Source organism: Nerophis ophidion, linkage group LG04 (assembly GCF_033978795.1).
Source record: "Nerophis ophidion isolate RoL-2023_Sa linkage group LG04, RoL_Noph_v1.0, whole genome shotgun sequence".
Classification (NCBI taxonomy): Eukaryota; Metazoa; Chordata; class Actinopteri; order Syngnathiformes; family Syngnathidae; genus Nerophis; species Nerophis ophidion.
Window position 1 is genome coordinate 21,276,082 of NC_084614.1, and position 25,244 is coordinate 21,301,325.

The window sequence follows — 25,244 nt, forward strand, 5'->3', positions numbered from 1 at the left end:
TTATGTTTTAATCAAAATCTAATTAATTTTTACCTTTAAATTGAGCTTTAAGTAGAAGTAGTACACGGTATACTTTTACTTTTAAAGTATCCCTGGTCATGTTCTGTTATTGTAGTTATTTTGAACTTGACTAAATAATTCGCATTAAAGCCGGAAGTACTATTATTTCGATGTTTAATACCCTGCATCTTTTTTGTAATTCCACAATATGGCAACAATAATCACACCAAAATAATAATCTATACGATGTAGTGTTTTTCAACTCTTACTGTCATCATTTATTATATATATTATTTAATAAAACATTTATTTTGAAAACCGGAAACCATATATCGACTATGGCTGGCGTAGGATCACACATACAACACACTGGTCTTATTAAATCAGTGTAAATTACCCACGACAAAAGCGGACAGTAGTGGAGTGTTTTATTACATATTTATATATTCATTATTATTTTTCTTGTTTATGGAGGTTAATACACCATTCCAACAATCCGGTAGGAGTGGTTTCATTGGCGGGTGTTTATCAAAACAAAGCCAAGCTAACGTGGACGTGAGCGGCTAATACTAGCCGAAAAGCTAACGATGGACTGTGAAGTGTCACATTTTACGAATTTTAACGGGAATGAAAGCAAATAGGGGTAATATGTTATCAGCCATGGATAGGTCGGACGGTGTTTTCGTGTTCTTTGTAGCAGGCTACTCATAGTGTTGTATATCTATGACTACTCCTCTGTAACGTGACGTCATCGCTCCACTGTTGGTGATGTCAGTCTTGTCAGTGCATTGTAAATCATGAACAAGGGCGAGTATCAGCAAATTGACCCACAGACCATCAGGACACCCGCCCAAATCTCGCCGGGTCACCGCCAGCAGCACAGCAACCAAGGGGAGGGTGGCAGCAGCAGCTGCAGCAGCTGCAGCAGCAAGGAGGTCGAGCGGCCGAGGAGACCCAGGAGGAGATGGGAGGTTTTCCCAGGAAAGAACCGCTTCTTCTGCAATGGCCGGCTCATAGCGGCACGCCATAACGGGGTTCTGCCCCTCACCCTCTGCCTTATCCTCGTCACCTGTGGTTTATTCTTCATATTTGAGTGCGTTCATTTTTCAAAACATTGATACAGTACACGGTAGTCTAATTAATTGTCATTTCTGTCATCCCAGTTGCCCCTTTCTGGTCAAACACCTGACGAGCTGCATACCCGCAATCGGAGGAGTCCTCTTTGTATTTGTGGTCGTCACCCTTCTGCAAACCAGCTTCTCAGACCCCGGCATCCTGCCTCGGGCCACGCCGGACGAGGCGGCTGACATTGAGAAGCAAATAGGTGAGGCTCTTGATGACATTTCACCTCAATACAACGAGTGGAACCTCGATTTCAGGGATGGAAATTTTCCGCGGAATTCTGCCAATTTTGGCGCCGCCAGGGTCATCTATATAATATAATGCCAATGTGTGAAGGCACCAGATTGGCTAGCTCTACTATCAGCTGACGACATCAACCAATGACATTGGATATTGCACGCGTCGTTTGCCGGCAATATCTAGACCCTGATCCCCAATTATTGTGAGCGTTTCTGAACTCGTATTCTGTTTATATTGGTTGTGTTTATCGGCGACTAATCTGGAAAGAAAACACAGTAGCTCTCAATTAACACGTTTCTTTATTGACAAAACAGTTTCAGACATGGTTAAGCTTATTCAAGATAGGAATGCTTCATTAGCGAAAGATATCGATATGGGCGTGAGAAACAAGTGGAACTGGGCATGGCTCGATATATCTATCAAACTGAAGGTGAAGTAGACGAACTGATCAGCGATTTCATTGCAAAGTGCGATGAACTGGGACGTGCTTGATTTGCAAGGACAATGTGAACTATGGATCTCGGGGAAAGGTGGCACTCTTTGACCACGCGAAATCGGCAAGGCATCTAAGTAAAGTGAGTTTACGGAGAAGTAATTTTTCACTGGGATCTGCCTTCAAGTTGAAGTCAAACATCGTCACAAATGCAGCCTTAAATTGACTAACAAAGCCTCCCACCTCCGACTCGGCTCCTCTCACACCAATCCACGACAGACGAGTCCATTCAGAGAGAGGTACAATACACGATCTTATGTATTTAAAAAAATTTAAATTTTGAATTCTGGTTAATCCATTTGTAAGCCTATTTTTGTCCATAATCGAAAAGTGTGCAAGAATTTGATATATGTGTAAACTTGTATTCACATATTGTGAATAAAATAAAAATCGGAAATGAACAAAAGTTCATTTTATTCACATATTGTGAATATAATGAGAATCAGAAATGAACAAAAGTTTTAGCAACTGATATGTAGAGTAGGAGGGGTAGGATTAAATTAGCTAACATTAAAAATAATTACATCAATAAATAAATAATAATTAGTGAAGTAAGTTATATTTCATATGGGGAGATAAATTAGATTATCTAGGAAATGATTGGATGGTTAAAATAAATTCAGAATGTTTATTATAGTTCTTCCTCTTTGTACTTTGTAAACACTTTAAGTTTGAAAAGTTCATATCCAAGTCAAGGTTTGAATATTTTGAACACAACATAAAGTGTTATACAATACTGTTTATCAAACAAATATAACAATGGATTGATGGATCAACGTTCTCTTTATTAACAAGCCTGTGTTGCATGCGCTGCACTGTCAACATGCGCACACACATACAAAAGTCCTTATGGTGCCCTCACAAACAATCAGAAATCACTACAATTTTGGACTTTTAAAATCATATTGCTTTGATAATTAACATTTAATAAAGTAAAATCCAACCACATTAACATCCACAGAGAAGCTGACGCTAAAGCAGCAGACAGAGGAAGATGGCAGTAGCAGTGCCCTTGTATGTGTGTGTGCCTTGAAAGACACGCTGCTGAATTGAAGGTAGCGTCTTTTCCTCCGCTGTAAAATAAGGCCATGTCTACACCAAGTCGTTTAACCCCTTAAACGAATAATTATTTAGCCTAAGCCCCGTTTCAGCACACTAAACTAGCGTTCAAGGAAACCCTCCTCGGACAAATTTTTACACGGGTAAGTCAGCCGTGTAATTCTTGAATCTGCGGCACTTAACTTTGTATGGACTCATTGATCGTTTACAAAGTGAGTCTGGACAGGAAGTGACGCCAAAAATACCACACCCACACCGGAAGTGACGTCAGAAATAACGCGCCACAGCCAGCTTCATAATAGAGCGGTTTCATAACAACCGGCGCTAACAACTGGAAATATGGAGGCGAGTCATCCAGACATATTTTTCAATATTCTACACGTTCAAATGCTTGTGGAAATCACACAAAGTTTAAGTTGAGTTAAAGTACCAATGATTGTCACACACTCACTATGTGTGGTGAAATTTGTCCTCTGCATTTGACCCATCCCCTTGATCACCCCCTGGGAGGGGAGGGGAGCAGTGGGCAGCAGCGGTGCTGCGCCCGGGAATCATTTATGGTGATTTAACCCCCAATTTCAACCCTTGATGCTGAGTGCCAAGCATGGGGGTAATGGGTCCCATATTTATAGTCTTTGGTATGACTCGGCCGGGGTTTGAACTCACAACCTACCGATCTCAGGGCGGACACTCTAACCACAAGGCCACTGAGTAGGTCATCACATGAATACATTAAGAGAAACCGATTGCGGCAATTTCGGATACAACACTTCTCAGACGCCAAGAGAACTTTGGAATGTCCAGCCGGGTCAGCTGTGATTCTACTTGGCGAAAAACTTTGTCCATTTGTCGAAGGATAAACAACGAGAATGCGAGCTCCCTTGGATGCGATATAAAAGGTAGCGTGTGCTTTGTATTACATGGCCGTCGAGGAAAACGGCGAATGCATTTGGACTGGCAAAGCAGAATATCAGTTATTGTCCGCCATGTACCGTATTTTTCGGACTATAAGTCGCAGTTTTTTTCATAGTTTGGCCAGGGGTGCGACTTATACTCAGGAGCGACTTATGTGTGAAATTATTAACACATTGCCGTAAAATATCAAATAATATTATTAAGCTCATTCACGAAAGAGACTAGACGTATAAGATTTCATGAGATTTAGCGATGTTCTATGTGTTAGTTATTTGAATGACTCTTATCATAATATGTTATGTTAACATACCAGGCACCTTCTCAGTTGGTTATTTATGCGTCATATTACGTACACTTATTCATCCCGTTGTTCACTATTCTTTTTTTAATTTAAATTGCCTTTCAAATGTCTATTCTTGGTGTTGAGTTTTATCAAATAAATTTCCCCCAAAAATCCGATTTATAATCCAGTGCGACTTATATATGTTTTTTTCCTTCTTTATTATGCATTTTCGGCAGGTGCGACTTATACTCCGAAAAATACGGTATGTTGCGGACTCAACGTCTAGGTCCAGAGTATATAAAGTCACCAAAAACGAATGGACAATAAAGATGAAGGCAAAAGAGTGAAGAGTGTCCTGACCAGATATCTAGATCCCTAGTTTGATTTATGTAAAATGTTCTTTATCACATTGTTTACGTGTTCTAATAAAGATGTGATCAATTTATGATGGCTCAGGTGTGATTCACTGCAATAGGGCCCCACAGCACACTGGATTCCAGTTAATTGAAATATTGCAACACTGGATATTGTTAAGATAAGTTACATTTCAGAACTTGCCCACAAAGCAACACTAGAGGTGACTATGACGTGCGCATTTTCCGTGCATGTGTACTAGGTTGCGTTGTGCCAGCAAACGGAGGGGCTCTTATTAAACGGTGGCATTGTTGTGTGTTGACATGGATAATGTTAGGTGTGATTTACCCTGGATAACCTTATCCGGCTTAGTGTAAACGGGGCCTAAGTCTGCTCCGGCATATATTTACAGTAAAGTTTGGTCTCATCAGAATTAAAACATGCTGTGGTACAAAGCCTGCTTCATCAGTTCCTTCATACTTGTGAGTGCCATTAATGTGCTCCTCGCAAATAATGTTTTTGTTTTTTTATTAGCTTCATAGCGATTCCCTCCTTTCCACGCTGGTCTGTCTTTTTGGAACTCGTATTGAGTTAGCAAAATTGACTAAATTTGTTAAAAGGCAAAAAAAAAACACAGAAAAGGCACACACTCTGAAGTGCTAAGAAGTGACTGTGTACTGGGCAGCAAGTGACGTGGAGGGCTCCACCCCCACAACAAAGCTGCACCCTGCTTTTTGTCTGCAGGCGCAACACAAAATGAATGACAGAATGAAGCGTTTGTGCACAGAGACATGGTTCACACACAGAGGCACATTTGGCTAAATTGAAAAGTTCATTAAAAAATTGCTTCGTAAATCGAGGTTCCACTGTATTACATAATGATAATGACATTTTCCCACACAGACACTACGGGGAGTACAGGCTATCGCCCTCCTCCACGCACCAAGGAGGTGCTCATCAACCAGCAGTTGGTTAAGCTCAAGTACTGCTTCACTTGCAAGATGTTCCGACCTCCACGGACTTCCCACTGCAGCTTGTGTGACAACTGTGTGGGTGAGATATGGAAACATGTTGACATTTAACAAACATAGCCCTATAACAGAGGTGTCCAAAGGGCGGCCATTTGCGGCCCGCAGCTATTTATTTAATGACCCACAGCACATTTAAAAAAATACTATTAAAAAATATTTTTGAAGAAGAAAAAATGCAAAGTTGACTCTTATAACATAGAAGCTGCCATGCAAGCTGTTTTTCTTTATTAGTTGTTTGTCAAAAAATAATAATGAATCAAAATGTCATGAATTAAGTCTCCAATGACTTCACAGCACATGTTTTACTTTTAAAATATTTTTGGAGGAAATACTTCATATTTTGTGTGATTGCCATATAAAAAACAAAGTTTTCTTTGACAAAAAGAGCATACATCAAACAAATAAAAAAAATTACAAAAACTTGAAATTGACAGAGCAGTGGTTCTCAAACCTTTATCACCAAATACCACATCAGAAAACATCTGTTGGCTCTCCAAGTACCACCATATTGGCAAACAATAAAATATAGTGGCGTAGTAGATTTAAGTATTTCCTAAAAAAACAAGGCAGAGGTTTTATTTAACAAGTTTGTATATATTTTGCTGGACACTATTACATTACATCTGCGATGAGGTGGCGACTTGTCCAGGGTGTACACCGCCTTCCGCCCGATTGCCCGCAATCCCAAAAGGGAATAAGCGGTAGAAAATGAATGAATGGACTATTACATTACATTACATATCGTTTGAACAGTCACACTGTTTAAATATAGGAAAATAATATATTGTACTTTTTTCAAGTGATTCTTTGGCGTACCATTAGATACAGCCCGCGTACCTCTAGCGGTACCACAGTTTGAGAATCACTGATCTAGAGACTTACAGGGGACCTGCAGTTTTTTTGGAATTTTGCGTATTGTTCACAATATTTATGAGACAAGAACACAAAAGCTGTTGGGTTTGTTTGCAGTTAAACATGTAAAAACGGTCTCCTTTTAGGTGGCTAGCATTGCAGCTAATTAGGGAGCAATCAAATCTACCTCTAAATCACTTTAAAAATGCATTAAAAAAAACGCCAAAAATACTTAATTTATGTTTGGTAACCTGTATAATAACTAAAATGTAGCAACATTGTTATTGTAAGCGCGACCACAGAGATACTATTTTTCTAGCGGACTAACACATCGGCATGCTTTTGGCATTAGCCGTAAAAGCTACCTACAGCAAGAGATAAGCTTGCTTCTACATCAACATGAATTTTGTTGATGTTTTTAATGCACAACACTGCGATAAGAAACCGATCTGACTGACTGAAAAACATGAACAACCATATTGCAGTATCTAGAAAGTATCCCACATTTCATGTTTTGTTTGCACACAGCTATACAGTAATAACAAGCATGACATGCTGTGTGTATCATGATCAATATAAAATGTGAATCACTCGATGGACAGTTGTCTGTTTGGTCCAACTGGCCAGGGACATTTTTTCCAGTTTATCCATTGATTTCGAAATAGCCTGTCTCCAAGTTTTACATTTCCAGCGTCCAAGTCACACCGACCTCACTCTTTCGGCTTCTGTCTGCTCCAACGCTTCACCATTCCATTGTGTTCGCTTCTATAATCTTGCTTCTTTAATCCTCCATGTATTCAGTTTTAAAAAGTCCAGGTTGGGAATCTTCATTTGTCTAATAATAGTCAGATTCGTTGTCTGTTACCAAGTCTGCCATGATTAGAAAACACTCGTGTTTGTATCTGGAAGTAAGAAGTGTGCTGCTATGGAAACTGAAATAAATGAGCTGAGCAATTCAGTGATTAAAGGGACCAAAATAGGGTAAATATTGTACATATTACTAGAAATGCCCAAAAACATCGCACTGCCGATAATATCGGCCGATAAATGCTTTAAAATGTAATATCGTAATCGGTTTCAAAAAGTGAAGTGAATTATATTTATATAGCGCTTTTTCCTCAAGTGACTCAAAGCGCTTTACATAGTGAAACCCAATATCTAAGTGACAATTAAAATAGTGTGGGTGAAGTGTCTTGCCCAATGACACAACGGCATTGACTCGGATGGCGGAAGCGGGGATAGAACCTGCAATCCTCGAGTTGCCGGCACGGCCGCTCTACCAACCGAGCTATACCGCCGCAAATGTATGACTTTTTAAAACGCCGCTGTACGGAGTGGTACGTGGACGTAGGGAGAAGTACAGAGCGCACTTAAAGGCACTGCCTTTGCGTGCCGCCCCAATCACATAATGTCTACGGCTTTTCACACACACAAGAGAATGCAAGGCATACTTGGTCAACAGCTATACATGTCACACTGAGGGTGGCCGTATAAACAAGTTTAACACTGTTACAAATATGCGCCACGCTGTGAACCCACACCAAACAAAAATTATAAACACATTTCGGGAGAACATCCGCACCGTAACACAACATAAACACAACAGAACAAATACCCAGAACCCCTTGCAGCACTAACTCTTTCAGGACACTACAATATACACCACCGCAACCCCCCCTCCATCTCAACCCCGCCCACCTCAACCTCATGATCTCTCAGGGAGGGCATGTCCCAAATTCCAAGTTGCTGTTTTGAGGCATGTCAAAAAATATAATGTACTTTGTGACTTCAATAATAAATATGGCAGTGCCATGTTGGCATTTTTTTCCATAACTTGAGTTGATTTTTTGGATGACCTTGTTACATTGTTTAACGCATCCAGCGGGGCAACACAACCAAATTAGGCATAATAATGTGCTAATTCCACGACTGTACGTATCGGTATCGGTTGGTATCGGAATCGGTAATTAAAAGTTGGACAATATCAGAATATCAGAATATCGGATATCGGCAAAAAAGCCATTATTGGACATATCTACATATTACATATTGTTATGAATGTGTCTGTTACTACATTGTATATATATATATATATATATATATATATATATATATATATATATATATATATATATATATATATAATGCAGTGTATATATAAAATGTTGATGTAGGGTTCTGAAATTGCTTTAGAGCAGGGGTAGGGAACCTATGGCTCTAGAGCCAGATGTGGCTCTTTTAATGACTGCATCTGGCTCTCAGATGAATCTTAGCTGACATTGCTTAACACGATAACTAATGAATAATTCCGCTGGTAATCATTGTTAAAGATAACATTCAGAATATAAAACATTCTCATGCATCTTAAGCCATCAATCAGTTTTCTTCAGCACCTGTTTATTAGACGTATTTTATTTATTATTGGTTAACTTCAGAATAACAATGTTATTAATAAGAATAAGAGATGTATTATACTCTAAAAATGTTGGTCATACTTAAAAAAGGCACACATTTAGTTGTATTCAGTGTTATGAAATATTGTACGGCTCTCACGGAATTACATTTTAAAATATTTGGCTTTCATGGCTCTCTCAGCCAAAACGGTTCCCGACCCCTGCTTTAGAGGGATTTGAAGGCTTCAACTGTTGCGCCCACTAGCAATATTATCATCTCTAAAATCGTAAAAAAAAAAAAAGACGTGTATTCTTGTCTCATAATGATTGTGAACAATAGGCAAAATTTCCCCAAAAGTGCTCAAAAAATAATAATGAAATTAGATCAACAGTGTTTTGAATTATTGACTTACCGTACTTAAGGCTCCAATTACGTCACATCAAATATTCAGACTGACATTTTTGAGTTGGAGAGTTATTGCACATTTTGTGTTTTCACTTCAACATTTTTATGACTGAGACCCTTATGGGTCAACTTGAGGGGAGCCCTAAAGTTTTAAAAAAAATTTTGAGTGTGCGGCCCTCTGTAGAAAAAGTTTGGACATCCTTGCATTATACCGTTTCTTGATATGACATCACATTGACCTGGCTGTGTTTGTCCCACAGAGAGATTTGACCATCACTGCCCCTGGGTGGGCAACTGTGTGGGGAAGCGCAACTACGGTTCCTTCTACACCTTCATCGTCTCCTTGTCTTTTCTTACGGTGTTCATCTTTGGTTGCGTGACCACGCATCTTGCCCTGAGTAAGGAAAGCCCGAATCAGCATGTTTACTTGTGGACACACTAAGCCCTTACAGGAAGTGAAAATGGAAGAAAACATAGTAGGGGTGTCAATTATGATAAATCAATTAATACCAAATTGAGTGTGTTATGTTTTTTAATCCCGTAAATCACATGTTTAATCAGTAAAGTTGACTGTCTTACTATGCCTGTTACGTAAGTCACCCTCTTCTTGTGCTTGACTGAGCAATATGTACCGTATTTTTCTGACTATAAGTCGCGTTTTTTTTTTGTAGTTTGGCCGGGGGTGAGACATGGCCAAACTATAGAAGAAAAAAATAAAATAAAATAAAAAAAAAATATATATATATATATATATATATATTTTTTTTTTTCTCGGTTTGGCCGGGTCTCACCCCCTGCTGGACTGTGGAGAAGACTGCGACTTATAGTCAGAAAAATACGGTAGTTGGGCGAAATTTGAGATTTCACTCTCATGACTAAGAAGCTTTAAATAATGGTGGTAGGGTGAATTCTAACAAAAGACAGTGTAAAATGTAAGAGGTGTGAATCTTTGGGCACCTAACAATTTAATCCGATTCCTGGTGTGACAATTCGATTCAGAATCGATTCTCAATTCAACACGATTTTAAATTTGAACCCATTGGTGGTATTTATACCAAGGATAGTATCAATATATGATCAATACTAGACTGATTAGATTGATATTTTTGTTTTCTCAAATATATTTTTGTTGTTTTTGTTAATGTTTAAAAACTGAAGGCATAATTCCCTGGACGAGGACTTTAAGGGCAAACACCATTTGCCCTTAACTACATTTAAATGAGTAATAGGTATTAGTTTAGTTATTGTGTACTATTACATTTGTTTTGATCAATAATATGTATTTGTTAAAAGTAAATAAGAAATAATTAGTGTGTTGAAATTGTTAAACTGTCAATAGCACTTTCAAAATTTACAGGTAATACATGTGATCGGTATTGGTATTGATGTCGGCCAGCTCACTTATGGATGATGGGAATTCAGCAGAATTAAACCCTGATCTGAATGTCCCTACTCGTTAAAAAATAACTTCAGGTTCTGTCATTAAATAAGGTTTAAAACATGAGATAATGTTGCATATACACGTGGTTGACAATCAGGAACGCCAATGTTTCCTGTAATCTGTTTTACTGAGTTTAACATTTAATCATGACAAATACAGAATGTACATTAATCTGTTCCCTTAGTCCACTGTCGGTAACAAACATAAATGAAACATACAAAGGAAAATACCTCAAGTTGAGGGCTTTTCTCAGCATTTTTGTTCGGTGATTAATTAATTACAGATCATAGCTATGTAATTGCTATTTTTTCTATCGTTTGATAGCATGAAAATATAGTTACTTGACCTATTATGACATTGCGCCTGTCTGTACAGTTTATATAACAACGTATTGTCTTCTAGGAGCTCAGGACGGGAAAGGCCTGTTTTTTGCCCTTCAGCAGAGTCCCGGCAGATATCCTTTGCATCAAAATGTGCCCTATGTCCATTTTCATACTTGCATTTACCCTCCTTGACCCAACCCTGCACTGCCGTGGAGCTCGTAATATGTTTTTTCTCAGTCTGGTCCATACTGGGCCTCTCAGGCTTCCATACATACCTCGTTGCTACCAACCTCACCACAAATGAAGATGTGAGTGCATAAACCGAAAACCACATTCATACGGAAGCATTATCGTGGGGAAAAAAAAATGCAGATCTCAATCTGTGTGTGTAATCAGATCTACATGCCTGTGCTGTAATTTGTATGTTTGTGCTTATGTTAATGTGTGTGAGCGTGTGTGAGCGTGTGTGTAAAAGCAATCTGTGTGTCCAATTTGCAATTCGTGTCTGTTTGGAGGAAGAATAATACTGAGTTGCATCCCAAGAACACCAGACCTACTGTGAAGCATGGGGGTGGAAACATCATGCTTTGGGGCTGTTTTTCTGCTAAGAGGACAGGACGGTTGATCCGTGTTAAGGAAAGAATGAATGGGACCATGTATCGTGAGATTTTGAGCCAAAACCTTCCATCAGTGAGAGCTTTGAATGGTTGACCAAAGGTGTATTGTGGGGAAATTAGCTAAAAAAGTTAGCATTCTAATGCTTTAGCACTGAAGTTAGCATAGGTCAAATACCAGTTATATAACACTGGAGTAAAAGTTTTTAAAACTAGCGAAAAAGCTAGCATGTTAATTATAACATTAACGTGTGTTAGCTTGTTTTTTTGTGTGAATGCAAGCACTAATTGTGTTTTTTTTATTTTCAGGCTCTATAGGATGATGTAGACAAGATTTGAGAACTTTACGTACCATTGTTTTTAATGTGAACCTTCACTAAAGTGGTCCGCATGGTGAAAAAAAAGGGTTACAATGTGATGTAATTTCATTTTCACAAATAGATGAAAGGTTTCACAAACCATAAGCGTTGTTACAGTGAATCTTTACACAAAGTTTATATTCATATTTTAGTAACCTTGTTGTTTATTGTAATTTGAAACCTTCCTTGTGACAAAATTATTCACTGATCACGACTTTTCAAGTAAAAAGTATCAGTTTATCACATTCCCACAGTATCAGTTTATCACATTCCCACCGTCAGTGTGTGAATGGGCGAATGTGGAAATACTGTCAAAGCGCTTTGGGCTCCTTTAAAAAGGGGTACAAAAGCGCTATACAAGTACAACCCATTTACCATTTAGTATCAGTATCGCCCACCATTCGAAACGTCAGCCTGTTTAATATTACGGTTTCTAGTTGCCGACTAGTTGTGAGTGTAGGCAAAGGCGCCCTGAAGTTGCAGACAAATCTTTCCTACACTTACAAATTGCTGCACGCCCGCAGGCCAACCAAGAGTTCTTGCTTCACATAAAGTTAAACGGACGCACATTTGTTTTCACGACACATAAATCGCAACACGGCCGCACAGATTGTTGTTATGCACACACAAATTTGAACACAGTTGCACAGTTCTGATTACACACACAGATTGAGATACGTAGTTGCCAATTGTTTCACTACGATGTCATTAAGCGTGTTAAATCATATCTATTGTGAACTAAAAGCTGCTTGTTGTATTTCAGATTAAAGGTACTTGGTCCGGAAAGAGTGGCGCTGAAGATGTCACTAACCCATACAGTCACAGAAACATCTTCATCAACTGTTGCTCAGTGCTTTGTGGACCCATGCCGCCCAGGTTAGATACATCCATTACCATTATTGCATACCACAAACTTTTCTACCTAATCACAACCCTTTTTCCTCCCGCCCATCGCAGTTTGATCAACAGACGAGGTCTCCTGCCTGCAGACGAAGCCCTTCAGACCAGCACAGACATTGAAGTGCCGTCCGTGTCCACTAAAAACGAGATAAACGTGGTAGGACGTTTTATCCAGCGCTAGACTGAAGCATAGTTTATTGCTTTATCTGGTTATATCTCTTGTTCTGTTCGCTGTGTGTGCATGCTCGGTGCAAAAAACCCGACACACCATGTGTCAAAGTCAAGGCCTGGGGGCCAGATCAGGCCCCCAAATTAATTATCTATGATATTTGATTAGTATTAGAACCGACCCGCAGGCCACAGCCGCCTGCTGCTGTTTTGCACGCACCAATACTCCATCAGTGTTGGTGCTAGGAATTTTTAAAATGGGGTCCCAGGGACCCTATCAAGTCATAAAATGGGGTCCCACAGTGAACTTTTCGGTCCCCACTTTTTTGTAACCGTTTTGAAAACAAATGATAAGTGTATGCATTATCCTGTTATATTTCACATTCTAAATTGTCATAAACGTTACTTAATTAAAAAAAAAATAATACAAAAGAAAACACATTTTTATGCATATGTAAATTTATTCAGTGATAAACATTCATTCACTTTCTTCTTTCCTTTATGGATCTAAACTTTACCGCTGCGGGTATTTTTAAATATGTTTTTACTGTAATATTTTCAGAATGTCTTTGTTCTATTTTTGGCCAAAGACAAAGAAAACACACTGAAGTTGTCCTTATTTTTTAGTTTGAATGCCATGATTTCAATAGTCCGGCCCACGTGTGCACAGATTTTCCTCCATGCGGGCCCTGAGCTAAAATGAGTTTGACACCCCTGCCCTACACCATAGAGCTAATGTTCCCTGTGCACCATCTTATTAAAAGAGCACCACTGCCACCTACTGTCGTCGCACTGTGCCTCCTTCACGGGTCCGCCCCACTCTTTGAGAAGGACCGAGCTAGACACACCGTGATCCGTTTAGCATCAGAATCGGCTTCATTGGCCAAGTATGTTTAACACACAAGGAATTTGACTTGGAAGGCTTTGTGCTCTTGTTCAATGTAAACATTAAATGTTGACTAAAAATATAAACAAGTACTTGAATAACCAATACGTGCAAGGCTAATAAATAGTAGTGAAGTAGTGAATAAAGCAATACAAAAAGATGATAACCTGAACATGAGTTAGCACATTCGCAGTGATGGGTCCATAGAGAACAATCACTTCGGCGTGACATTTGCAACAGAATAGGGATAATATGATTAAGGGTGTCCAGATCAGATACCAGCAAAAAACGAGTATCGTATGATATCGGCTTGCATTTAAATCGTCCGATACAAACAGTCCTGCAGCGTGTTTACTTATGCAAACCTGGACAGCACTTTAACATCTAAATGTCTCCCAAAAAGCACACAAGGTTGGTCTTTCCTTGTATTTTAGTGAAGAAATCTACAAAAGGTAAACATCGTAAAATATAGGCTCCTTGGAGCTAGCAGCTACACAACAGCTAAGCACACAAGCAGGACACATGTAATTAGTGACCTTATTGAACAATATTGCAGACAAAAAACACAACATTTGCTAATATAAATGAGATCTCCAAGGCAAAAGTGGATTAGAAAGTCTAGTAACAAACATGTCCACATCATTTAAATGTGTCATGCGCTCAACTTAAAAGCCTACTGAAATTAGATTTTCTTATTTAAACGGGGATTGCAGGTCCATTCTATGTGTCATACTTGTTCATTTTGTGATATTGCCATATTTTTGCTGAAAGGATTTAGTAGAAAACATTGACGATAAACTTCGCAACTTTTGGTGCTGATAAAAAGCCTTGCCTTTACCGGAAGTCGCAGACGATGACGTCACAAGGGTGAGGGCTCCTCACGTCCTCACATTATTTTTAATGGAAGCCTCCAGCAGCAAGAGCTATTCGGACCGAGAAAACGACAATTTCCCCATTAATTTGAGCGAGAATGAAAGATTCGTGAATGATGATATTGGTAGCGAAGGACTACAAAAAAAAAAAAAAAAAAAAATTACGTTAAAAAAAAAAGGCGATTGCATTGGGATGGATTCAGATGTTTTTATACACATTTACTTGGATAATTCTGGGAAATCCCTTATCTTTCTATTGTGTTGCTAATATTTTAGTGAGATTAAATAGTACCTGATAGTCAGAGGGGTGTGTCCACGGGTGTTTTGAGACCAGTCTCTGAGGGAAGTCGACGTCAGCTGCATGAACGGCGCAAGCTCAGCTGATCCCCGGTAAGAGGCGACTTTTTACCACAATTTTCTCACCGATACCTGCCGGTTGACAAGTGGTCGGGAACCATGTTCGCTTGACCGCTCTGATCCATAGTAAAGCTTCACCTCCAGGAATTTTAGACAAGGAATCACTGTGTGTTTGTGTGGCTAAAGGTTAAAGGTTCCCAACTCCATCTTTGTACTTCGACTCTCCATTAATAATTGTGCAAATTGCAAAAGATTCAGCAACACAGATGTCCAGAATACTGTTTAATTGCGCGATGAAAAGAGACGACTTTTAGCCGCAAATGGTTCTGCGCTAATATGTCCTGACAGTCTGTGACGTTATGGGCACACGTAATCATTCTGCGACGTTTTCAACAAGAAACTCCGCGGGAAATTTAAAATTGCAATTTAGTAAACTAAACCGGCCGTATTGGCATGTGTTGCAATGTTAATATTTCATCATTGATATACAAACTATCAGACTGCGTGGTCGGTAGTAGTGGGTTTCAGTAGGCCTTTAAGGGCCTACTGAAACCCACTTCTACCGAGACTGGCTTCAAAACACCCATGGACACACCCCTCCGAATATCAGGTACTATTTAATCTCACTAAAACACTAGCAACACAATAGAAAGAGTAGGGATTTCCCAGAATTATCCTAGTAAATGTGTCTTAAAAACATCTGAATCCGTCCCAATGCAATCACCTTTTTTTTATTTTTTTTTACTTTATTGTTATTTTTATTTTTTTTCTAGTCCTTCGCTATCAATATCATCATCCACAAATCTTTCATCCTCGCTCAAATTAATGGGGAAATTGTCGTTTTCTCGGTCCGAATAGCTCTTACTGCTGGAGGCTCCCATTAAAAACAATGTAAGGACGTGAGGAGCCCTCACCCTTGTGACGTCATCGTCTGCGACTTCCTTAAAGGCAAGGCTTTTTTGTCAGCACCAAAAGTTGCGAACTTTATCGTCGATGTTCTCTACTAAATCCTTTCAGCAAAAATATGGCAATATCGCGAAATGATCAAGTCTGACACATAGAATGGACCTGCTATCCCCGTTTAAATAAGAAAATCTCATTTCATCCATCCATCCATTTTCTACCGCTTATTCCCTTTTGGGGTCGCGGGGGGCGCTGGCGCCTATCTCAGCTACAATCGGGCGGAAGGCGGGGTACATCCTGGACAAGTCGCTACCTTATGGCCTTTAATGAATTACTGTGGCCACTAGGTGTCGTCCAAAAAAAAAAATGACCACTCCACTCCAATTTAGCATTAGCCTTTCACAAGGTTAGTGTTTATCATACCTACCATTGTTCTCTGACTACTTTAATTCAATTACCATTCCAACCTACAAAAAGTATGTACCATGATTAAAGATTACATCGGACTCCCGATATTATCGGCTGATAAATGCTTTAAAATGTAAAAACGGAAATTATCGGTATCGGTTTCATAATTATCAGTATCTGTTTAAAAAAGTAAAATACATGACTTTTTAAAACGCCGCTGTGTACACGGACATAGGGTAAAGTACAGAGCGCCAATAAACCTTAAAGGAATTGCGTTTGCGTGCCGGCCCAGTCACACAACATCTACGGCTTTTCACACACTCAAGTTAATGCAAGGCATACTTGGTCAACAGCCATACAGGTTACACTGAGGGTGGCCGAATAAAAAACTTTAACACTGTTACAAATATGCGCCACACTGTGAACCCACACCAAACAAGAATGACAAACACATTTCGGGACAACATCCGCACCGTAACACAACATAACCACAATAGAAAATACCCAGAACCCCTTGCAGCACCAAGTCTTCCAAGACGCTACAATATCCCCCCCCCCCCCCCCATCCCACCTCAACCACGTCCCTCAATCCCGCCCACTTCAACTTCTCATGCTCTCTCAGGTAGAGCATATCCCAAATTCCAAACTGCTGCTTTGAGGCATATTTGAAAAATGGCAGTGCCATGTTGGCATTTTTTTCCATAACTTGGGTTGGTTTTTTTTGGAAAACCTTGTTACATTGTTTAATGCATCCAGCTGGGCATCAAAACAAAATTAGGCATATTAATGTGGTAATTCCACGACTGTATATATTGGTATCGGTAATTAAGAGTTGGACAATATTGGAATACCAGATATCGGCCAAAAAAGCCCTTATCGGACATCTTAAACTATGATTCAAGCTGATGAAGTCGTATCATGTTAATATAGGTGTTGGCCGATGAATCCAATATCTATATCATAACGGATATGAAAAAGTAGTATTGGGACAGCTTTGAATATAATAATAATTTAATGCAGTAAACAATGCAGTCCATTGTTGTTTACACTTTGGACATTCTTCCACAAGGCTTCACGGTGGCCGAGGGGTTAGTGCGTCTGCCTCACAATACGAAGGTCCTGCAGTCTAGGGTTCAATCCCAGGCTCGGGATCTTTCTGTGTGGAGTTTGCATGTTCTCCCCGTGAATGCGTGGGTTCCCTCCGGCTACTCCGGCTTCCTCCCACCTCAAAGACATGCACCTGGGGATAGGTTGATTGGCAACACTAAATTGGCCCTAGTGTGTGAATGTGAGTTTGAATGTTGCTTGTCTATCTGTGTTGGCCCTGTGATGAGGTGGCGACTTGTCCAGGGTGTACCCCGCCTTCCGCCCGTTTGTAGCTGAGATAGGCGCCAGCGCCCCCCGCGACCCCGAAAGAGAATAAGCGGTAAAAATGGATGGATGGATGGATATTTACAACAACACAGGCCAACTGATAGATTAGCATCCCAAACCGAACCTTGGTGGAGAGGTTGCTACATGTGCCTCATCCGAGACATGTCAAGACAGAACATTTAGCCATTCTCATCCACAATCTGTTAAAATGCTCAGATTAGCGCCTTGACCTAGTGTCTTGTAGTCAAAAGTCAATAGTGGTGTCTATAATTTGTGGTGGGTCCTGAAACATCAAGAGCATTGGTTGTCGTAAACATAGCTATATTGTGAATTTGTTTTTAAAGGTCCCTACAAATTCAATATCATGTGGCCGGAAAATGAATTTAAATATTCATTATACACCTTAAGGGGTCTTTTTATATTTTTCTTCTCCATTTAAAACATTGCTGTGGTCTACATAAAATGTAATGGTTGTGCTTTGGTCAAAATTTTGTACAGATTTTTTTTACAGAATGCACTTTTTAATGGGTGGTCTTTTTTACATGCCGAAGCCCTCCTACAGGCCAAGCTCCTACAACGTGCTGTAGTTTTTAGTGCTTCCATATGAAGTTTATTGACAGATATGAGTTATAATTATACATTACTTTTTATTAGAAATGGCAACGGCGCAGGATTTTGGACGCATGTGCACGCATGAGCCAGTCTGCCCCACAGCAAAAGGATAGAGAACAATAAGGATCTTACAGACTACAATAGAGATATAACAGTAAACAATATTACTGATAACCACCTTAAAACACCCGGCGGTTAATATTACTGTTTTAAATTAAAATTATCCAAAAACTGAGACTGATAACGGCACTTTGATAAACTCAAGGACTGACTATCACTGGCTCACATGAAAAGAAGAACCCGGAAATACTAACACCTAAAACACACTTTACAGAGAATGATTATAGTTTTACATGCATGGTGAGGAGAGACGATTATGGCGTCAAAACAGTACCAAAATCTGCATGCATACAAACCACCATCTGTGCGCGCACATAGACTTTGTGCATGCACGCAGACTCTGTTTGAGCTCGCTGTCTTTCTGTGTTAGCCGCGTGCGGGTTTTGGCATCATTTTGATACCATAGACAAGGTTATCTATCATCAACTCAATAGTGTTCTCACCTTCTTTGTTCAAAGTGCTGGCACTTAAAACTTTTTTGACCCCATGGTGGCTTATTTTGCAGCCGTCACCAATGCATTGTGTATTTTGTGTGGGCACTCGATTCCGAGGGCAAAGACACTGGTTTGTCAAATCCATTGTTTGAGAGGAAAGAACACTGGCGAATAGTTTATTTTCATATATTTTTTTTTAATCTCCTTCATTGTTGTGCATTTTTGATTAATAGACAATTCAGATTTAGCAACTAAACACATATTTACACATCTATGCTTGAGAAGGAACATGATGAAGAACATTTTATATTTCCTTCCCCCTTCAACATAATAAGTAGTCTTACTTAATGGATAGCCCAGATTCACAAGCATACAGACCAAACAAATACATCCAAATATAATGAAAACAAACAAAAAACACACAAAAAAAACAAGTGCAAAACTTCATGAAGTGCAAACCGAACAAAAAAAATAATGTACACCTCACGGTATGATACAAAACAAATACAATATTATCCATATGATCTTATTATTGTGTCTTTATATATTTTTTTCAATTGGAATATATTTCTACAATCTTCTATATAATTGTAAAGAGAATTCCATAGTTTAACCCCCCATCACTGATATACACATTTGTTTTAAAGTTGTCCTTAAATGCTGATGTTAGAAATTACCTTTTCTTCTTTGCTCTTCATTCTCAGAAGTGATGACAAACATTTTTTTGTAAATTTGCTGGTAATGTTTTACTTTTAGCCTTAAACATAACACATACAGTCTGGAACTTTACTAGCTCCTGTAGTTTCAATAAACCAGGATTAATAAATAGTACGTTAGTGTTTTCTACATAATCTGCTTTATGAATAATACTTATAACTCTTTTCTGTAATTGATACAATGCCTTTATGTTACACTTATGTGTTCCCCCACACTTCCACACAGTAGCTAATACATGGCAATATAAGTGCACAATACAATATACGCATTGCCCTATAATCTAACACATATTTTACCTTATTTAATATAAAAATACTCATAGACATCTTTTTCCGTACATTTCCATGTCAGACTGTCAGCCAGTATCACTCCTAAAAATCTAAGTTCAGAAACCCTTTCAATATCAATTCCATCTATTGACAGTTTGATCGTTTCCTCCCTTTCCCTCTTACAAAAAAATCATAGACTGTTTTTTTTTTACCTTGAATGATAATTTATTGACATCAAACCATCTCTTAAGTCAGCTTTTAAGTCATGTCCCAAACTATAAAAGCTGGTGTCGTGCGCAAATAATACAAATTTCAATACATTTGATACCTCACATATATCATTAATATATAAAATAAACAATTTTGGTCCCAAAACCGAACCTTGTGGAATTCCACATTCAATCCTCATTTGTTCAGATATATTACCCACAAAATCCACAAACTCTTGTCTATTATCTAACTATCTTCTTAGCCAGTCTAAAATTACTCCTCTCACACCAAATGAATGCAACTTCGAAAATAATATAAAATGATTTAGAGTGTCAAATGCTTTATTAAGATCAATAAACACCCCTATAATGTATTTATTATCCGTTGCTGTTTCTTTATCCTCCATTATATTCATTACAGCTGAAGCAGTGGATCTATTGGTCTGGAATCCATACTGTTTCTCACTCAAAAAGATGTTAATTTCAATGAAACCGTCTAATTTTTCTACAAATATATTTTCAATTATTTTAGAAAATTGTGGCAGCAGTGAGACTGGTTTGTAATTAGTAAATCTGTTCATCTCCCGTTTTTAAAGAGTGGATTTACCTTTGCATTTGGGAGAAAATGTTTGTGGAAAACAATTCGTACAAAAACCGAGGCACCACTCTGCTTGTTAAAAAGTCGACCATATGGTCAAGAAGCTATAGTTCAGCTGGAAATTATTGACAGCGCTTCAGTTTTTCTACATTTTGTTATGTTACAGCTTTATTCACAAATGGAATACGTTCCTTTTTGTCCTCAAAATTCTACACACAATACCCCATAATGACAATGTGAAAATGTTTTTTTAAATACATGTTTGCAAATGCATTACATATAAAAAAGTTAGATAAGTACTCACAGCCTTTGCCATGAAGATCAAAAGTGAGATCAGTAAATTTTGTTGATTGGACATGATTTGGAAAGGCACACACCTTTCTATGTATAAAAGGTGCAACACTTGAGATCATAAACCAAGAATGAAGTCGAAGGAATTGTCTGTAGACATCTGAGACAGGATTGTCTTGAGGCACAAATTTGGGCAAGTGTACAGAAAATAATGAGCGATTGCGGGACAAGGGCCCTAGTCAGGGAGTTGACCAAGAACCCGATAGTCACTCTGTCAGGACTACAACATTCTTCTGTGGAGAGAGGAAAACCTTCCTGTACAACCATCTCTGCAGCAATCCACCACTCAGGCCTGTATGGTAGAGTGGCCAGGTGGAAGCCATTCCTTCGTAAAGGTTTGCCAAAATGCACCTGAACGACTCTCAGAACATGAGAAACAAAATTTTGTGGTCTCATGAGACAAAGATTGAACTATTTGGCGGAAATACCAGGCATCATGTTTGGAGGAAACCAGGCACCACTCATCATAGTGAAGCATGGTGGTGGCAGCATCATGCTCTGGGGATATTTTTCAGCGGCAGGAATGTTGAAACTAGTCAGGATAAAGGGAAAGATGAATGCATCAATGTACAGAGACATCCTGGATGATAACCTGCTCCAGAGCGCTCTTAAACCAAGACTGGGGCGACAGTTCATCTTTCAGTAGGACAAACAACAACCCGAAGCACCAATCCAAGATTTTAAAGTAATGGCTTTCGGACAATTCTGTAATTGTCTTTGAGTTGCCCAGCTAGAGCCCAGACTTAAATCCAATTGAACTGATCTAAAAATGGCTGTGCACTGACGCACTCCATCCAACCTGATGGAACTTGAGATGTGCCGCAAAGAAGAATGGGCCAACAGGATTGGGCGTAACTGCCCAAAGATAGGTGTTCCAAGCTTGTGGCATTGTATACAAACATACCTGAGCCTGTAATTGCTGCCAAATGTGACTCACCAAAGTATTGAGCTAAGGCTGTGAATACTTATGTACACATTATTTTATTTTATTTTATTTTTAATACATTATAAAACACTCTAAAACCGGGGTGTCAAACTCAAATACAGAGTGGGCCAAAATTGAAAACTGAACAGAGCCGCGGGCCAAGGTTGAACAAATTAACCTTTTGATAGGGACCCAAACAAGTTTTGCATTGAATATTAAACACGCAAGGCTTATGTAGCTTTATAGTCACTTACAAAATCGAGTTTCAAATTATAATAATGAGTAAAAAATATCAATGGCATATCAAATAAAATGTAAATAAAAATTGGGGGAGCGGGGTTTGGTGGTAGCGAGGGTGTATATTGTAGCGTCCCGGAAGAGTTAGTGCTGCAAGGGATTCTGGGTATTTCCTCTGTTGAGTTTATGTTGTGCTACTGTGTGGATGTTCTCCCGAAATGTTTTTGTCATTCTTGTTTGGTGGGGCTTCACAGTGTGGCGCATATTTGTAAAAGTGTTAAAGTTGTTTATACAGCCAGCCTCAGTGTGACCCTTATGGCTGTTGATCAAGTATGCCTTGCATTCACTTGTGTGTGTTAAAGCATCATATATTATGTGACTGGACCGGCACGAAAAAGCGGACGTGACGACAGGCTGTAGAGGACGCTAAAGGCAGTGCCTTGGAGGTACGCCCCCAATATTGTTGTCAAGGGTGGAAATCGGGAGAAATTCGGAAGAATGGTTGCCCCGGGAGATTTTCGGGAGGGGCACTGAACTTTGGGAGTCTCCCAGGAAAATCATGAGGGTTGGCAAGTATGAGTATCAGCGGTGAATGCAGTGTTACAGAGGCATCGCCGCTGTATAATACCGGCGGGCCAGCACTAATCTTAATTTGTATGAGTATCAGCGGTGAATGCAGTGTTACAGAGGCATCGCCGCTGTATAATACCGGCGGGCCAGCTCTAATCTTAATTTGATATTACCTCAAGGGCCAAATGAAATTACACGGCGGGCCAAATTTGGCCCGCGGGCCAGAGTTTGACACTCATGCTCTAAAAATGTTTTCATATTGTCATTACGGGGTATTGTGTGTAGAATTTTGAGGACAAGAATAAATGTATTCCATTTTTAAATACATAACGTGGAGAAAGTGAAGCACTGTAAATACTTTCTGAATGCACTGTATGTGTCACTTTCTCACATACTCCATAATGTTGATGTTTATGATATTGAGCTGTTTTCAATAACAATCCCCTCCGTCCAATTCAGGTAAATAAACACCTTTGTATGCTATTTCTGTATGTAATAAAACAAGCATTCTCTCCTTCATCTTTTGCACTCTTGCATCCTGTTCCCCATGTGTTGATCAGGCCCCTCCTAACCTTCTCTTCTGAGTGTGTGGTCTGTCTCCATGTTTGTCTGTTCCTGTGTCCACACCTTCCCCGCCCGTCCAACCAGGAGGACAAATGTCTGGATTTTGCCGTGTCCTGCACCGTCTGATTAGCAACGTTTTATTAGCGCAGGAAAAGTGCAGCTGGGTAAGCCAGGGAGGGAAAGCAGGCGAGTGTTGTTAGCGCCGCATCTGCATGCATAGCTTTTTTCTTTATACATGCGTCCATGCTGGATGGGATCCAGAGAGTGATTGTCGGCTATTTTCATGCAGGATTTCATTTGTATGGATGATTTCTTCCTCGAGGGCACCTCTGCTGTAATCCAGTTAAAGCATTACAGCTTTTAAAACACTATATAGTCAAATTGCTTTGCTTGCGCTTTGATTTTCTTTTAACTGTTTCATGTTTACATCCTTAACGTAGGTAGCTTTTTTTCCCCCTTTAGTGTAAACACGGAGCTAAAGGTGTGCTGGACTCCACCTCTCAAGCCTCATGTCCTCAGGGAAACAGCCCGGGAGTGAACTCTGACCCCTTAGCTGGCCCCTCCACGAACTGCGGGTCCCACAAACCGAGGAATACCTCCGACGTACAGCACAAGACAAAAACCAGGAAAACGACTAATAAAAAGGCGGCTTTGCCGACACCCAACTCCGTCATCCATGTCCAAGCGTCCTTTCTAGATGGGGACGCCGCCTCCAAATCGAGGCAGCATATAGGTGCCAGGACACAAAAAACACACAAGTAACAATCTAATTTTTCTACGTATGGTTCATTGACCGTGCTGGATTGTGTGTGAAATCAATCATATTGTTTTTGCAACAGAAGAGATGCCGTTTGTACAGTGATACATGCTCAAGTAAAGGTACACTTTTTACTTATTTCCTATTGTAGCATTCCTATGCTTCCAGGTGTCCGCTGAAATAAATGCACTACAAACTTGGGTCAACATGCATAATGTAATATTGCACGACCCTGTTCAAATGGTGAGCACAGAAAATCACCTCGTTTTTATCATTTGGTTGTGCACCTGAGCTAAATTAGTATAGTTGCCTGCGCTTATGTTATGTATGTTTACATTGTTTTTTTTCCTCGCGATGAAGTGTCTCCCGTCCAGTTTTCCTGTCCTTTCTCCCAGTTGCCTCTATGCTGTCCCACACACACCATGCAGGTGGTGCAGTGTACAATATGCAAGTCAAAAAGTGATCATGCACCTGGAATGCATGCATGAAATAGTATGATTTAGCCAGTTGGAACTCTTCAAAATAAAGGACCATGACATTAATTGTGACGCTGAGCCTTTTCTACTCCTGCTGTGCAGCATTCGGTCGCCAGATGGTGATAGGTGTTAGAGATGAGGCGTTAAAAGTGAGCATCAGATGAGGCGTTAAAAGTGAGCATCAGCTGTCAAAGCAGGCTCTGCAATATGCCAACTATGTTTAGCAGCATTTCATTGGGCAAACCTGCACAACCTAATCATACATAATCCAGCCTTTGCAAAGACAATAATGTTTATTATTATTTTTTATTTTTGTGTTGTAGAACAGCATGATATTATCCAACTTGATAGGTTTCCAAGATGAGGCATTAATGTGAGCATCAGCTGTCAAACCAGGCCATGCAATTTGTCAACTTTGTTTAGCCGTATTTCATTGGGAAGACCTGCACAAACTAATTATACATAACCCTGCTTTTGCAAGACTGTGTAATTAAAAAAAACAATGGTATTGCAGAACAGTGTTATGCTATAATACCGTGCTCTTTCTAATAATTTATTTAGCTACCATAAGTAGTGTAAGTGCCACAATTGCACGGCCTGTGTCAGAAAGCTATCCTCTTATATGTTCCTCCTACACTATACTTGCGTGTAT

At 39.4% G+C, this 25,244-nt stretch overlaps 1 protein-coding gene across 1 annotated transcript; it reads left to right on the forward strand.

The window, feature by feature from the left end:
• Positions 1-332: 332 nt before the first annotated feature.
• Positions 333-24,658, forward strand: LOC133551082 (palmitoyltransferase ZDHHC18-B-like). Its single transcript, XM_061897402.1, has 9 exons — positions 333-1,093; positions 1,164-1,324; positions 5,370-5,519; positions 9,409-9,546; positions 10,992-11,043; positions 11,118-11,220; positions 12,649-12,761; positions 12,843-12,942; positions 23,822-24,658. The coding sequence occupies exons 1-9, from the start codon at positions 798-800 to the stop codon at positions 24,119-24,121; spliced, it is 1,413 nt and encodes a 470-aa protein (XP_061753386.1). The 5' UTR covers positions 333-797; the 3' UTR covers positions 24,122-24,658.
• The last annotated feature ends 586 nt before the right edge of the window (positions 24,659-25,244 follow it).

What these genes read in the sequence shown, in the direction of transcription:
- LOC133551082 (XM_061897402.1), top strand. Translation starts at nt 798, where the DNA reads ATGAACAAGGGCGAGTATCAGCAAATTGACCCACAGACCATCAGGACA. An exon ending in GGTTTATTCTTCATATTTGA is followed by an intron (nt 1,094 to 1,163) that starts GTGCGTTCATTT and finishes CTGTCATCCCAG; the next exon opens with TTGCCCCTTTCTGGTCAAAC. An exon ending in ACCTCACCACAAATGAAGAT is followed by an intron (nt 11,221 to 12,648) that starts GTGAGTGCATAA and finishes GTTGTATTTCAG; the next exon opens with ATTAAAGGTACTTGGTCCGG.